A 14,703-nucleotide genomic window follows, 5' to 3' on the forward strand; every position below is an offset into this window, starting at 1 on the left:
TGCGAAGAAGAAATAGAAACTCTAAAGGAAAACACTTGGGATTAAATCCAAATGTAATACTGGCTTTTAAACTTCGAAGGGTTACTGTAGAGTACATCCGCGGTTCGGGAACACTCGAGTTAGCGGTTCTACAGTTATTATCGGACAAATATACACAGAAAGTCTTTCGTTAAAAATACTGGTTTGATTAAGGAAGCTGTATCAGTTTTACATACTACCTATCAAGCATATTAAACTTCTACAACTAACTCTATTTTTGTTTTACCTTGAGATATTAGAAGACTGTGCCATCTCTGAGTCATGATTGATAGCGTGTAATCGTCATGTAAGTGTATCGAATCTGAAGACTTTTATGTGGATGAAGCTGTGATTTGGAAAGAAAATGTCTTTTCTTTTTCAAAGACAAAACAAAATGAAGAAAAGTAGAAAAAAGAGAGTAATTTCGATATTTAATGTGTATATGTGTGTTTTCGTATAGCAAAGCCACATCGTGCTATCTTCTGAGTCCACCGAGGGGAATCGAAACCCTAATTATAGCATTGTAAATCCATAGACTTACCGCTGTACTAGCGGGGAACTAATATACATCACTAGGTAACTTTGAAATTGGGATATCCTAATGGTTAAGATCTTCAAATGAAAGTCGCTTAACAGAAAATTTTAAAATATGGTAAATTGATGGTTATAATTTCCTTGTAGGATGAATATTATTGTTGAGAATATAAGAAAATATTACATATACGTTTAACACAGTTGTTGTAAAGTTGCAGTAGATATGAAAGTGTAGGAGGAAAAGCGTTTTCATCGTTCAGCTCCTCAGGAAAATTGGGAAGTAAAATGTTGAAAACTATTTTTAGGGTATGTCGTTAAAAACTATAGGATGTGTATACAAACTGCCAACCTTATCTTTGAATATAATTACATATTGATAACGCTACCTTTGAATATGATTACAGTTCCATCCTACCTTTGAGCATAATTACAGATTTCTATTCTTCCTTTGAATATGCTTATAGATAACTACTCAACCTTTGAATATGATTACAGATTGCCATCCTCCCTTAAGAGTGTTCACAGTGATGGAAATAGTTTTGTTTTTTGTATAAGTCTAAGGAAGGTCTCGTTGAAGAGAATGCAATCATAAGATTAATCACCTAGTAGTTAAAAAAAAATTGCTGGTTTGCTAGGAAGCAGAGGACGTTAACAATTAAACGTTTTAACAAGTGGTCTCATGTATTCTCGCTCTTTAGAATTTGATAAGTGAAGAAGATTACAGCGTATGCTGAATACATAATATGAAATCTGTATATTGAGTTTAAAGATAAACGGCGGATGCTGTCCAGAACAAAGACTCTTTGAAATGGGAGAATTTCTTTTTTCTTTTTTGTTGTCAATTTCAAATTCACACAAGGGCAAGCATGTGATGACACATATAGAAACTCATGTTTTAGTGTTATAAGTCTTCAGACTTATCTCTGAGCAGTTGGGAAAGAAGACGAAAGAAGCGAATAGTTTGAAGAGTTAAAGTAATAAATGGAAGAATGTCTTCCATGGTTGGAGGCTGAAAGAAAGGGAATCCCTCCATCTCTAAATTTTACTTCTTTCTTCTATATTATAGTTACGTAACCAGGGGCGTAGATTTTTACACCCGATGGGGGGGATGATTTTTGCAACCACTTATGTGGACTGTTCAATTTGCAAATTGGTAATCTTTGATTACGTGAACCTGAAAGCTGTAAACATGCAGTCACAGAGTAATCTTGTTGCCACGATATTTTGATGTATACTTAGGCCTACTGACTGATACTTACGAACTATCGCTTAGATGGAAAAGCTTAGAAGTACGCCTATATTAAAAATGTACATTTCGGCTACTGAAAAAGCCTGCATCTAGGCCTAATTATGTAATTTGATTGGTAAGAACACGAGAATCACAAGAACAAACACACAATTTGTAGGCCTGTGATGCAATAACACAATTCAACAGGCCAAACTGTAGGAGGGGATGATTGTATGCACCATACCACCCACCTAAAATGAAGAGAGGGATGTATACCCCCCATCTCCCCAGGATCTACGCCCCTGCACGTAACAATGACCAAAACTATACCAATAAAACGTGTTTTACCCAAATTCTTAACCTTTTTTTTAATTATGTCATTTTAAACATCCAAAAAAGTACTTACCAGTTCACAAGCTTCATTTTATGGAGCCAAATGATGCAAGTGATGTTTAGTATCTAATTCTTTCGTAATTTATGAACAAATTTTAATTGTTATAAGTAACAACTACGTAATTACGAAGTTTATTTTACAACATTTTTTCGAATGCTGTCGAATTTCATTATATTTTTCAAGAAAAAGATCGTAAAAATATAAATAAAATATGGTGTTCTGTTTTAATACGGCTGTTAATGAGTGCTCACTAAACAACAATGAATTTTTTTCTATAAATGTTCTTAATGTAGGTGGTTAAGGCACTCGATTCGTAATCTGTGGGTCACGGGTTCAAATCCCTGTCACACCAACCATACTCGCCCTTTCAGCCATGGGGGCGTTATAAGGTGACGGTCAATCCCACTATTCGATGGTAAAAGAGTAGCCCAAGAGTTAATGGTGGGTGGTGATGACTAGTTACCTCCCATCTACTTTTACACTGCTAATTTAGAGAGGGCTAACGCAGATAGCCCTCGTGTAGCTTTGCGCAAAATTCAAATCAAACCATATGAATCAATTGCAAGTTCATAATGTTATATTTAGCTGATACTTAAAAATGAAATATTTTTAAAACACATATCGGGGAAGCACTGCTTCACTTGCTTGTATGGACCGCATGCCTTTGCTATCCAGAAACTCGGCGCAGAAGAATCGCACGTCGTAAGAAAATCAATGAACTTGAATTATGTTATTTCTACAACATATTCACCTGTCTATAATTCCTCGTTTTATTTTAAATTAACGAAGTAAAATTACATTAAATATTTATTACGTAACTATAAAAATTTCGAGGTTCCTTCCTTATTTCATAATTATTGAAACCAAACAAATATATATACATGAAGTCGCTCTTCTGTTATTCACATCCGCGCCCGTACACCAGTGTATTTATGCACTAAGTGACGTGAATAATAGTTACGTATAATTCTCTTTAGATGGCAGCACGTCATAACAGTTGATGTCCATGGGTAGACGTTCTACAGAAAGGAAACGTTTTACCTCACTTTCTGCTCGCTATTCACAATAAAGAAAACGCGAAGAGTTTCAATTTAGAACGATTAGTTCGTTTCAGAACAATAGACGAAGCTACAAGATAAATAAAGATTATTTCCACATAGCAGTCTTAAGTTTTTAAATGGGTCTGGTCAACAGCACACTCCGATAACTTTTGGGTTTTTCTTGTCTAAGCGAATCGTGGACAGTTAAATGATGATCTTGTACGAGACATCTGTGAAGTGAGAACACTTTTTTTTAATACCAGATTTTCACAAAAGTTTTCAGACAAAATATATTTAACTGACAAACCTTATGCGATAAAATGTATGCAAGTGATTCACATCTTTATTGAACTGATAAAGAAAAGTTATGTTTGATACAGCTATTTTTGTTTTCAACAAATTAACAGATAATAAAATATACGCATTTAAAAAAAAAATAAAACTGTAAATTATAGCAATCACATTTGCAAGTGAATATGTAACAGGTTATTTAAAAAATTAGTGTTTGTGTTTTTAATAAAACTCAAATGAACGTTTACAGATTAGATTATTTCACAAAATACAACGTAATATTTTTATCCTTTCATTAAAATAATAACGTATGGCCTACATTAAAACTCGCAACTTCCAATGTGAATGGAATATATAATTTTTTAAATAATTATATTGCTACATTTTGGTTCATCACGAACCTTTTCATGCATTGAAGCGATTTGTTGAGGTTTAAGTTGCTAAGGTAACGCACGTGTTCCGAAATCGGAATTAAAATTTCTGAACGTTAACGTCACCCAACACGTACTTCATCCTAAAATTTTTCTAGACTGCGTTATAAGGTAAACTATTTAATTTGAGCACAATGCTAACGTTAGCCAGGCAATGAATCCTGTGTAACTTTATAAGTTAAAATCTATTTCTGAAAATCGTGCATAAAGACAAAATTTTAAAATAACGAAACAAGTTTTACGCATCTGAACTTATTTTGAAAGAGCAACAAATCTTGACTTATAGTAAGTCAAACACAAATAATGGAGTTTGCATTTCCTACTTCTTTCCCGTTAGAAAAAAAGGTTCTTACAAAGTGGAAACATTTACTGGACGAAAAAAGGTTTAAAGCACTACAGGTAAGTTAGCAAATATTAACTTGGAACAACATACAGTCTCTGGTTTGCTTTGAATTTCGCGCAAAGCTACACAAGGGCTATCTGCGCTAGCTGTCCCGAATTTAGTAGTTTAAGTAAGACTAGAGAGAACACAGCTAGTCATCACCCCCATCTCTTGGGCTACTCTTTTACTAACGAATAGTTGGACTGACCGTCACATTATAACGCCCCACGACTGAGAGTGCGAGCATGTTTGGTGTGACAGAGATTCGAACCCGCGACCCTCAGATTAGGCAATGGAATAATTAAACAGAAACATAGGTTTAAGTTTGAATGTAAAATGCTGATTTTCTTTTTGTAATTGAAAGTTTTTGCATTGGGACATTTTTTTTTCACACAAGATTGTGTGATGTCTCTGGCTCTGGACTTCTTGTGTAGCACTGTGTTTAAAAAAAAGCACATCAAAAACGTAAGCCATCTAAATTTAACAGTGAAGGATTTATGAGAGGTAGAGAATAAAGAATATAATATAAACCGTGTTCTTGATATTGTTGTTTTTGTATGGTAAACATTTCTTCCTACCTTACATTTTTTAGTGGTGCCATTTTATCTGAACCATTATTAAATGTATCGTTTTCATTGTGCCTTTCATTCACACTTTGTATTTTACTCGGAACACTTAATATCGTATACTGCAAGAATGTTATCGATTTTGGAACTCCAAAAAATACAGTTCGTGGAAGATTCGACATTAATAACTGAAATTTCTTTCGATGTAAAATAATCATTGAAATTGTTTAGTGGATCGTTTTAGCAAATGTTGTTTCTAGAAGTAAAAGCACTTTTGAGTATTTTAATAACATAATAAAGTGGTGAAACAATTTATAACACCATCCAGTTTGTTCGCACTTTTCTTCACAATCATCGTCTGTTTTGAGGCTCTAACGCATGTAGATGCAAATTTATTTTGTGAGTGATGCAATACTGAAATTATCATATCAGCAGTATAAGAGGCTGTCCGAGTATGGTATTACCGTTTTTTGGTTGTAAGTAAAAGTTACGAAGATTAGAAATCTATATATTTTGATCCGTATGTGATGGTACCATAGTCAAGAATTGAAAGTTAGCTCCACAAAACAACAACAAACAGCCATTACTTTCTACAAAGAAGACTATTAGAAGAACTAAGTTCAAGCAGTTTACTCTCAACCGCTGGCTGCACACAATCTAAAGAGTCTGCCTGTGTGGAACGGCAGAAGGAAAAGGGGCGGGAAGAACGTTACCTCAACAACTGTCAATCATGCCCTGAAACAATTGGGCAGAATCGTTGTTTGTTGCTTATATATATGACGAGAGCATGGCAGAAAACTTCTGGAGTCACTGTATGTATGTCCGATACCGCTTGTGTTCCGCTAGTCTTCCAGCAAGACGGCCAAGAAAAAATTGCTTCTCACAATAAGATAAAGAAGATGAGGCTCAACTAGGCCAACGAGCATGCTGACTGGACTGAGGTAATGTGGAGCAAAAGGATCTTTTTAAATATAGCAAAGTTCAACCTGCAGGATATGATGAAAAACACTCTGTACAACGTCAATGTGAAGAAGAGTTTCATCCAGCATGTTTGAATGTAACAATAAGCATCCGGTGATATAAAAATGCATTTCTGGCTTGGTTGTGGGACGCTTGCATTCTGTGAGAGGCATTCTTAATGGCGACCAATACATCGCGATTTTCGTGGCCCGGTTAAAATCAACAATTCTGGATCATTTCAATGAACCCAGCCAGTGCACAATCTAGAATGATTCCGCTCCATATCATAAAACTGAAAATATTGGTAATATTCATACTTATCTTGCATTAAATATGGAATAAGGTGAAGGTTTCATTCTACGTATACAGAAAATACATATTAGGTTTTATTTGGTTGCTTCATGTGAAAGGACTATTTTTGAAGGGTCAGGACACTACACTGGCCAAGTAACAGCCCAAATCTCATCGAAGGAAAGTAATGTGTGACAAAGTGCAAGAGAAGAAATAATAAAAACACTTGGAACTGTAGGAAGTCCTCCCCCCCATTCATGCCCTTCTGCACTTTATGCCACGGCGATGTCAAGCAGTTATGAGGCCATTAAAATAAACAACAGACTCTGTGACCATTTTTTATTAATTACATTAGTGGAGTTATCTTCAAACCTAGGTTTTCTCACTCAGGAAACATTTCCGTATTTGCCAAGTACTTGCTCATCATCTGGTTTAATACGTTTGTATGCAACTTTATCAACAAGTGTATGAGTCAGTTTACACCACACAATGTCCATAATTGTTTTAGTTCAGTTGTGACACTTGTGCAAGACGTAATCTCATAAATATTACAGAATCCAAGAAAAAAATTGGGTTATGCCATAATTTTTTTCAAAACTGTTATTACAAGTATATTATTAAAACTAACCGAGTTCAATTCCACTGAAGGTTTAGCATCAATATAAAATGACCTGGCAAAGAAATAATTAATGCATGTTTATAAGTGTATAAATAATTCATTGCAATATTAAGGTGTGGCGCTTAACTTGCTATTAAACTAAGTGTTTTCTCCTTGCTCGCAGAGCGTTAGTCACACATTCATTCTTTTGTTATACTACGGTTAATCAACACAAAGTATTGAATAACAGGTCTGAACAAAACACGTCTTCATCAGTACGTAAGTTTTTATTATATTATTTGCTGGCTTGTTTTGTTGAATTTTTCGCAAAGCTACTAGAGGGCTATTTGTGCTAACTGTCCCTAAATTTGAAATGACTAGAGGGTAAACTACTCTTTACCTAAGCCACGGTTAAGATGGGAAGCAGATTCCGACTGAAGCGTCTTAACCACCACGCCATATGCTAGGCTTCTTTCTCTGTTCGAAGAGTACCTTTGATATAATATTCTTGATTCACGTTAAATAAAATAATATTGATACTAGTTTTTAAGTTAGAAATTAATAAAGTTGACTATGTTGTATTGTAAGTATAATTTCTTTGTCTCGTTCTGAAAAATTAATGTTCTTGGAGCTTTAGTTCAGACGAACTACTTTTCGAAACATGTCCAGGGATTAGCGAGCTGGCCTGTGGGCGGGTGGATCGATGGCTCGCATTCAATTATCGCAAGTTAAAAAAACGAAATACTCTCTGTATATTGAGACCAGGGGTGTGTCATACGAGTGGCGGTAAATTGCATTATTTGATTAGATGCTTTCTTTCCAATATCTAACAGTTCAAAAGTAAAGACGATTAACGCTTATAACCTTGTATGCACGAACATCCGAAACAAACAAAACACTTTTTGAAGTGAAAAAAAGTAAAATAAAACAATGTAGCATATTATACAATAAAAACATTATGATCTTACAAACAAATGAATATTTTTATCGTGTTTGACGATAACATGTTACAAAAACAAACTGCCGTGAAATCTAGTATGTTGAAATCAATACGTTGCAGCATAGCCTTAAACCAAGTTACTCTTGAAAAAGGGACCCGGCGTGGCCAGGCGGTTAAGGCACTCGACTCGTAATTCGATGGTCGCGGGTTCGATTCTCCGTCACACCCAACATGCTCGCACTTTCAGCCATGGGGACGTTATAATGTGACGGTCAATCCTACTATTCGTTGATAAAAGAGTAGCCCAAGAGTTGGCGGTGGGTGGTGGTGACTAGCTGCTTTCCCTCTAGTCTTACATTGCAAAATTATTGACGGCTAGCGCAGATAGCCTTCGTGTAGCTTTGTGCGAAATTCAAACAAAAAAAAGATAAACAAAAATGTAATGACGTAACATTTATGGTTCTTCCTCCGTGAATAAAGATGAAAATGAGTCTAAGAGTAATTTTGTAATTTACTTGTTTCAGGAGAGCTCCTTTATAGATTCCTTTCCTCCTGTAGACCAAGACTTTAAAGAGGAACGAGGCCTAGAGGTAATGTTATGCTAACTTACTAGCACGAAATTTGCTAATAGACGATCAATGGGAAAAGTTTTTAATCTATATGCATTGTAAATAAAAACTAGGTTATTCTCTGCTATATAACTTAGTTACTAATTTTTTTTATAAAGAATACAGTTAAATAATTCGTAGTTGTAAACAGTAAGTATTCGTTTCTCTTTGGAAGACACAGCAGATAGCCCGATGTGACTTGATAAAAGAAACACGCACAAACAGCAACTAAAAAGTGCAGTGGTAAATTCGATTTTTTTTTCAGTTACATGAGATAAATATACAGAAATGGAACTAAGTTAAACATTACAAGTGTGTGTGTGTGTGTTTTCTTATAGCAAAGCCACAACGGGCGATTTGCTGAGTCCACCGAGGGACAGCTTTTATTTCATTCGTTGTTGGGCTTTCGAAACAAACTGTAATGAGAGTTGAAACATCGTTAGGTTTAAGTATTTACGCTGGACGATTTCATTTTTTTTGAGTGGTACGGAGAAATATAAAAGATGCAATCGAAAAAAACGAAGTCATATTTAGGTCGCTGAAAAGACCCTTCTTACTTCCATAAAGTTCTTTTCCATCATTTTATGTTCAGTAGATGGTTCAAAGATAAATTTAATACGTGGTTGGTTTAGTTTTATTGTGTTATTGCCACCTTGTGATTGCAGCTATAACTTTCACGTGTTTTTTTTTTATTCAATGCGCAGCCAATTCCAGAAAACTACAGTTGTGATTTGGATGTTAGAAAACAGCAAATAGAAAATGTTCACAAGAGGTGGATGATGGAACTACAGCCAATAGAACAACAGAATTATCTTGACGACACTACCAGTCGTCAGGCAAGAAAACAAAGTTTCCAGAATTATGTTGACTCTTTTAACAAAAAAGTAAGATTTTTCAAGGGTTTAACAGCAGCTTAAGTTACTGTTACTAAGAGGGTTACACTGGTTTATACTCTATGAAAACACACTCAGAATTATGAATGGTGGCAAGAGTATTGCATATATATATATATACACACAGGCTCTAAAGGTTTATCATAGAATCTTATCACCTGAATCATGTGACTTTTAACTCGAGTCCACATACAGACATGTTTCAGAAAATAGCAAATCAGTAGATAGAAATGTCTTTTTAGTCTGTCTTTATATAAAACACTTGTCATTAAGTTTCTTTTTCTCATATTTTCTATTGTAATGTACATATAATATACATTATGCTGAGAAATATGACGAATTGGGAAAAAAACTAAAATACTTGAATAATCTTATTATTGTTATTTTGAAAAGATTAACTGAAGAACCGTTTTGTTTTAGCGTTACTTATCAGTCGATTCTGGTCTTAACGAAGATCACCAGCCTTCTACTTTCCAAGAGAACCATAAAGAACAAATGGTATGAATACATTGACATTAAAACCATATTTTGTTTGTAACACAGTTTATAAAAATATTTTATACGCAAGCGTTTAGTTTAATAAATAAAGGAAATATATTTTTTGAGTTTGTATTCTCAAGCAACGCAATCATTGGAAGGGGAAAATAAAAAACAGCGTAAACGTATTTTATTTAATTAAAATACACTGCAGTCTCGTTTAGATACACGCTTTGCATTACGAGGGCTATCTGTGCTAGCCGTACCTAATTTGTGATCAGTGATGTCGTACCTAATTTAGCAGTGTAAGACTGGAGGGAAGGCAGCTAGTCATCACCACTCGTCGCTAACTCTTGGGCTACTCTTTTGGTAACGAACAATGGGATTGATCGTCACATTATAATGCTCCCATGGCTGAAAGAGCGAGTATAGTTGGTATGACAGGGATTTGAGCCTACAACCCTCAGATTACAAGTCAAGCGCCATTGGATTATAAACTTCAGAAAAGTTTATGTGGTATTCCAATGGTGACGGCCACTTTTTTCATTGCATTCCTTCATATAAAGGCTATTGCATTCTTTGAGATATATATAAGACGTTTTCGTGCCCTCCCATCCGTTGTATTTACGTTGTTTTATAGAACATTTAGTAGTTTTGTTTTTGGGGTAAGGATGTGGCGCCATCTATGAATATAGTTAACCTACTTCAAGAATAATAAACGCTCAATAACAGCAATTATAGGGGTGGAGAAGGTTTGTGACCCCCCATTAACATGCCCTTTATACCAGCCTATCATCCCACAAAATATGGTTGTGGTTGACCCAGCAATCTAGGGATAGTTAGATAACATACAAACAAACAGAGCTATGGATTGTTTTGATTTAGATATATAGAATAATAATTAGGTGATACGAAAGTAAAATATATATATATGAAGATTTAACTTATTTCTCACTGAAGAAAACACATCTTTAGATATTGCTATTACTTAAGTGGAAATTTATGTTTAATTTTTTTTATTCTAATAGCTTGCATCCAAGTCAATGGAAACAATTTCAAATTCCGATAGAGAACGTTTGAAATTACCACCTATTAACCAGCGGTTTCCTGGACCAATCTACGTTGATGTCGGTGCAGGTCCTCTGAGTTACTGGCAAACAGCAGCAACTGATAGCTTCATAGACAGTGATCTTCGCAGACGAACAAGGTAACAATTAATCAGTCTCGCAATTTAACTGAAAGAAATTAAGAGCTGAAGAAAACACTTGTTATATTTACATAATAATATATAATGTTTAGCCCTGTAAGTATTTATTATATTTGTTAAGACTTTATTAGGACCTTATATACATTTTAGAATACTCCATCTATTTGTAGATGCACAATAGATTGATGATGTAACGTACCAGCTAACTGCTTGAGCTCTTTAAGTGTATACATATAATTATATTTAACTAAGCACTAAAGATAACAGGTAAGAGCAAAAACACTTCCAACTTTCAAAGGGGCGCGATACTAAAATTAGGTGTTCAACTAGTTGAAGCATAGTTATAAAATACGTTTCTTTGACCAGTGTTTAAAAGACTGCCATCACGGTCTATTATCGACGACAATGTTAAAAATCAAACACAGTTTTATTGTTGCTAAGAGAATAAGGTGTGTGCAATGAATGATTGGTATTGGTGAGTTACGTTTTATCCATTTACCCATTGACAATATAGCAAAATTTGGCTAAACTCTATTTAGGACTTTACCCTTACATCTATTGTCCTGACCGCTGCATGTAATGACATGGTGTGCGGAACATTCTCATGTGGTGGGCTTGGTTTGTTTGTTGGTTTTGAATTTCGCGCAAAGCTACTCGAGGGCTATCTGCGCTAGCCGTCCCTAATTTAGTAGTGTAAGACTAGAGGGAAGGCAGCTAATTATCTCCATCCACCGCCAACTCTTGGGCTTCTTTTTTATCAACGCATAGGGGGATTGACCTTCACATTATAACGCCCCTACGGCTGAAAGGGCGAGCATGTTTGGTGCGGCCGTGATTCTAACCCGCAACCCTCGGATTACCAGTCGAACGCGTTAACCCACTTGGCCATGCCGGGTCGGTGGATTTGGTGCATTACGAAAAGTAAATAACATTTATGTTGTACCAGAACGTTATTACCGATCATAAAGTCTATACCATATTGAATCTCTTACCATTAGTACAATCAGATTTTAGTAACTTGTGCTATTTGAATTCATTGCTTGTATCGTTTTGTAGGATGATATATTTCATAATTTATTATACATATAGATTATGTCTCGTTATCAATTATGTGCCGGAATAGAACAAAAATAGTTTACAGTATTGACGATAAAGATAAGTACTATAGCTTTAAATAAGGTTAGAGGTTAAATAGCAAATGTAGAGCGTTGAACGAATGTTAATTGTATATTAAGTATAACTGTTTTCGTTAAACCCATTCCAGGCTTCGTATGAAAGAAAAAATGATGACATCACAGGTTTGTATGAATTACGAAGAGGACAATGAAGATGACCCAGAATTAGTCGGTCGTGAACTGGGTTTATCCAAAAAACGACCTGTAGTTAAAGGACCTAAAGAAACCAACACCCACAGCCGGTGGCTTTCTCAGATTCCTGGCCTATCCTGGGAAGTTGAATAGCCAACCATAAACCTTTAATAACAAGAAAACACTTTTCTACTTGAGAGAGACGCATGAACAAAGTGCAGTGGTGTTAAATGTAATGATGACGTCATACTGTTATGTATCCTCATTTAATGTTTAGGTGCAATGGAACTGTACTAGACGATGAAATTTAATTATTAAACAAGATAGTATTAAACTCTTTCTGTCTACGTCAAGTTTAACGAAAGACTTTAATTAGTAAGATACAACAACTTAATGTTTGTACTTTCACACATAATTTATTAACCTAATAATTTTGCGCATGATTCGCAACTGAAAAATTTTGCGCTGTGGAATTTGGAAAATTGTCTGCTTTAATATATATAGAAAGTCCAATCACAATTTCTTAAAAGAAATATAATAGTTTCTTTCAGTTATTGTGCTTTTAGATAAATACCATAGTTCCAAAACCAAGTTGAAACTTAGATTTAAACTACTGGCAACGTTTCGTGCTAAATCAGAAATTATTCTGAAATTTCACATTTCAACCAGGGAACTTCTACTGTTTAAACTCATTGCTTGAATCGTTTTGTGAACTAATGTACTTCATAATATTGTCATACATACAGATTACGATTTATTGCTAGTTATGATTAAACTTTTATTTTAGAGGGTGGTGATGATTCGTCTAGTAGTTAGCGTGACAGACTAGGCTTCCTACTTCACTCCCTACTTTCGAAAAACAAAATCACATTGCTCATTTTGGGTATGTAATAAGAGTACTAGTTACGTTGCACGATTCGATTAGACTAGTTTAATAATTGGCGGCATGTGCTGTTCACTTCCCTTTCGCCGTTCAATTCAAAATTAGGGAAGACAAACATAGGTATTCCTAGTGTAGCTTTGCGCAAGTATCTGAAATAATAAAAATAATATGAGAAAAACACATACATGATTTTAGCTTTAGATACTTTAGTTCACACCAGTATTTGGCTGGTGTATTTCTCTTCGCTGTTCGCAGAGTTCAGATCTATAACATTTCATTTAGAGTTTACAAATAAAGGTTCTGAAATGTAAAACATTATATAATTGTGTTTTTTTTTTACAATTTTCAGTATCTGATTACTGACTATGGGTAAGGTAATATCAAAGCGTTTACAGACAGAAGTTGTTATTTCTGTGTTATTAGTTTTAAAAATTCCAATTTTAGTACACTAACATACAGCTTCAACATTAATTTGTTTTTGAGAGACGGGAAAGAGAGGAAAGGAATATCTGGCAACTGAAGATATATAAGGACAAGCAAGCAATATTTCTTGAGATATGTAATGGTGAACTATTGGTTGGTTATGAACAATATATTGCTAATTTTATGATTATTTAGGCGTATTTTAAAAGATATACCAGTAGTAAGATCGAAGTGTGAGTACTTTTGTAAACCAAAGTTTTTTAAAATATTAAATTACTGAAGCGTATATATTCAAAAGATAGAATAGGATAAAATAATTCTAGAGATTTCACTAAACTAATAGTATACTTTTCGGTATAACCGTTTTCTAAACGAAGCTTTAGTCAAGAGCATTCGTTAATCGAAGGTTTATATTATTGTGTTATTATTAAGTTACACAAGTGATTACCTGTGCTTTGCCCACCACGGTTACCAAAACCTGATTTATTTTAGCGTTATAAGCCCTAAGACTTACAGCCTTGTCGAAATAGTTGTAAAACATTCTACATATATCAAAGATATTCGAAAACCAAGTTTAACTCTTTAACTAGAATGTTTATAGATATAAACTCTTTCAGGTAAAAAGTTTATTTCTGGATTCACAATAGAAAAACAAACTGTCAAACTTTGAAATATAGAGATTCAGAACAATATATTTTGTGCATCTATTTAAACTTTTTTTTTTCATTTAACTAGCAAGCAAATTAATCCTAAAATCGAAATTTCTTTCTTTCACCATCGACGTTAAATTTTGGTGTATTAACATAATTTTTAAATATAAAAGATGTCTTCTAACTAAAATTTACTGAGTGTCAAAACTATTTAAAAATAGAATTTTGATATTAAAATAGAATATTTAACTTATATTTTAAAAATAAGTATGTTTCGTCCTATTTTTAGTATCGCGTATTGGAAACGATTTATTTGCTATGTATTTATCTTTAATATTGAAAAAACTTTATTTGTTTAGCTTGTAAATTTATTTTTCTCTTTGTAGCATTGTTATTGTTATTTTGAATTAAGCACAAAGCTACACAACGGCTATCTGTTTTTAGCGTTGTAAGTCCGCAGACATACCACTGAGCCACTGAGGGGCCCTCTTTGTAGCAAGGCGTGACAGAAAAAAAACTTGTTGCTAGATACACTTGTTCGTTTATTGCTAAAAAGTAACATCGCAACCTTTTTCTTTAGTT

General features: G+C 34.3%; 1 protein-coding gene across 1 annotated transcript; it reads left to right on the plus strand.

The window, feature by feature from the left end:
- Positions 1-4,055: 4,055 nt before the first annotated feature.
- LOC143247591 (uncharacterized) lies at positions 4,056-12,502 on the plus strand. The gene is made up of 6 exons (XM_076495912.1): positions 4,056-4,335; positions 8,198-8,263; positions 8,986-9,165; positions 9,595-9,672; positions 10,680-10,858; positions 12,123-12,502. The coding sequence occupies exons 1-6, from the start codon at positions 4,240-4,242 to the stop codon at positions 12,316-12,318; spliced, it is 795 nt and encodes a 264-aa protein (XP_076352027.1). The 5' UTR covers positions 4,056-4,239; the 3' UTR covers positions 12,319-12,502.
- The last annotated feature ends 2,201 nt before the right edge of the window (positions 12,503-14,703 follow it).

This window comes from Tachypleus tridentatus, chromosome 1 (assembly GCF_004210375.1).
Source record: "Tachypleus tridentatus isolate NWPU-2018 chromosome 1, ASM421037v1, whole genome shotgun sequence".
Classification (NCBI taxonomy): Eukaryota; Metazoa; Arthropoda; class Merostomata; order Xiphosura; family Limulidae; genus Tachypleus; species Tachypleus tridentatus.

Bases quoted from the DNA above. Each gene is read 5' to 3' on its own strand.
- LOC143247591 (XM_076495912.1), top strand. From the start codon at position 4,240: ATGGAGTTTGCATTTCCTACTTCTTTCCCGTTAGAAAAAAAGGTTCTT. The intron at 9,166-9,594 runs GTAAGATTTTTC...GTTTTGTTTTAG, and splicing joins TTGACTCTTTTAACAAAAAA to CGTTACTTATCAGTCGATTC. The intron at 10,859-12,122 runs GTAACAATTAAT...AACCCATTCCAG, and splicing joins GATCTTCGCAGACGAACAAG to GCTTCGTATGAAAGAAAAAA.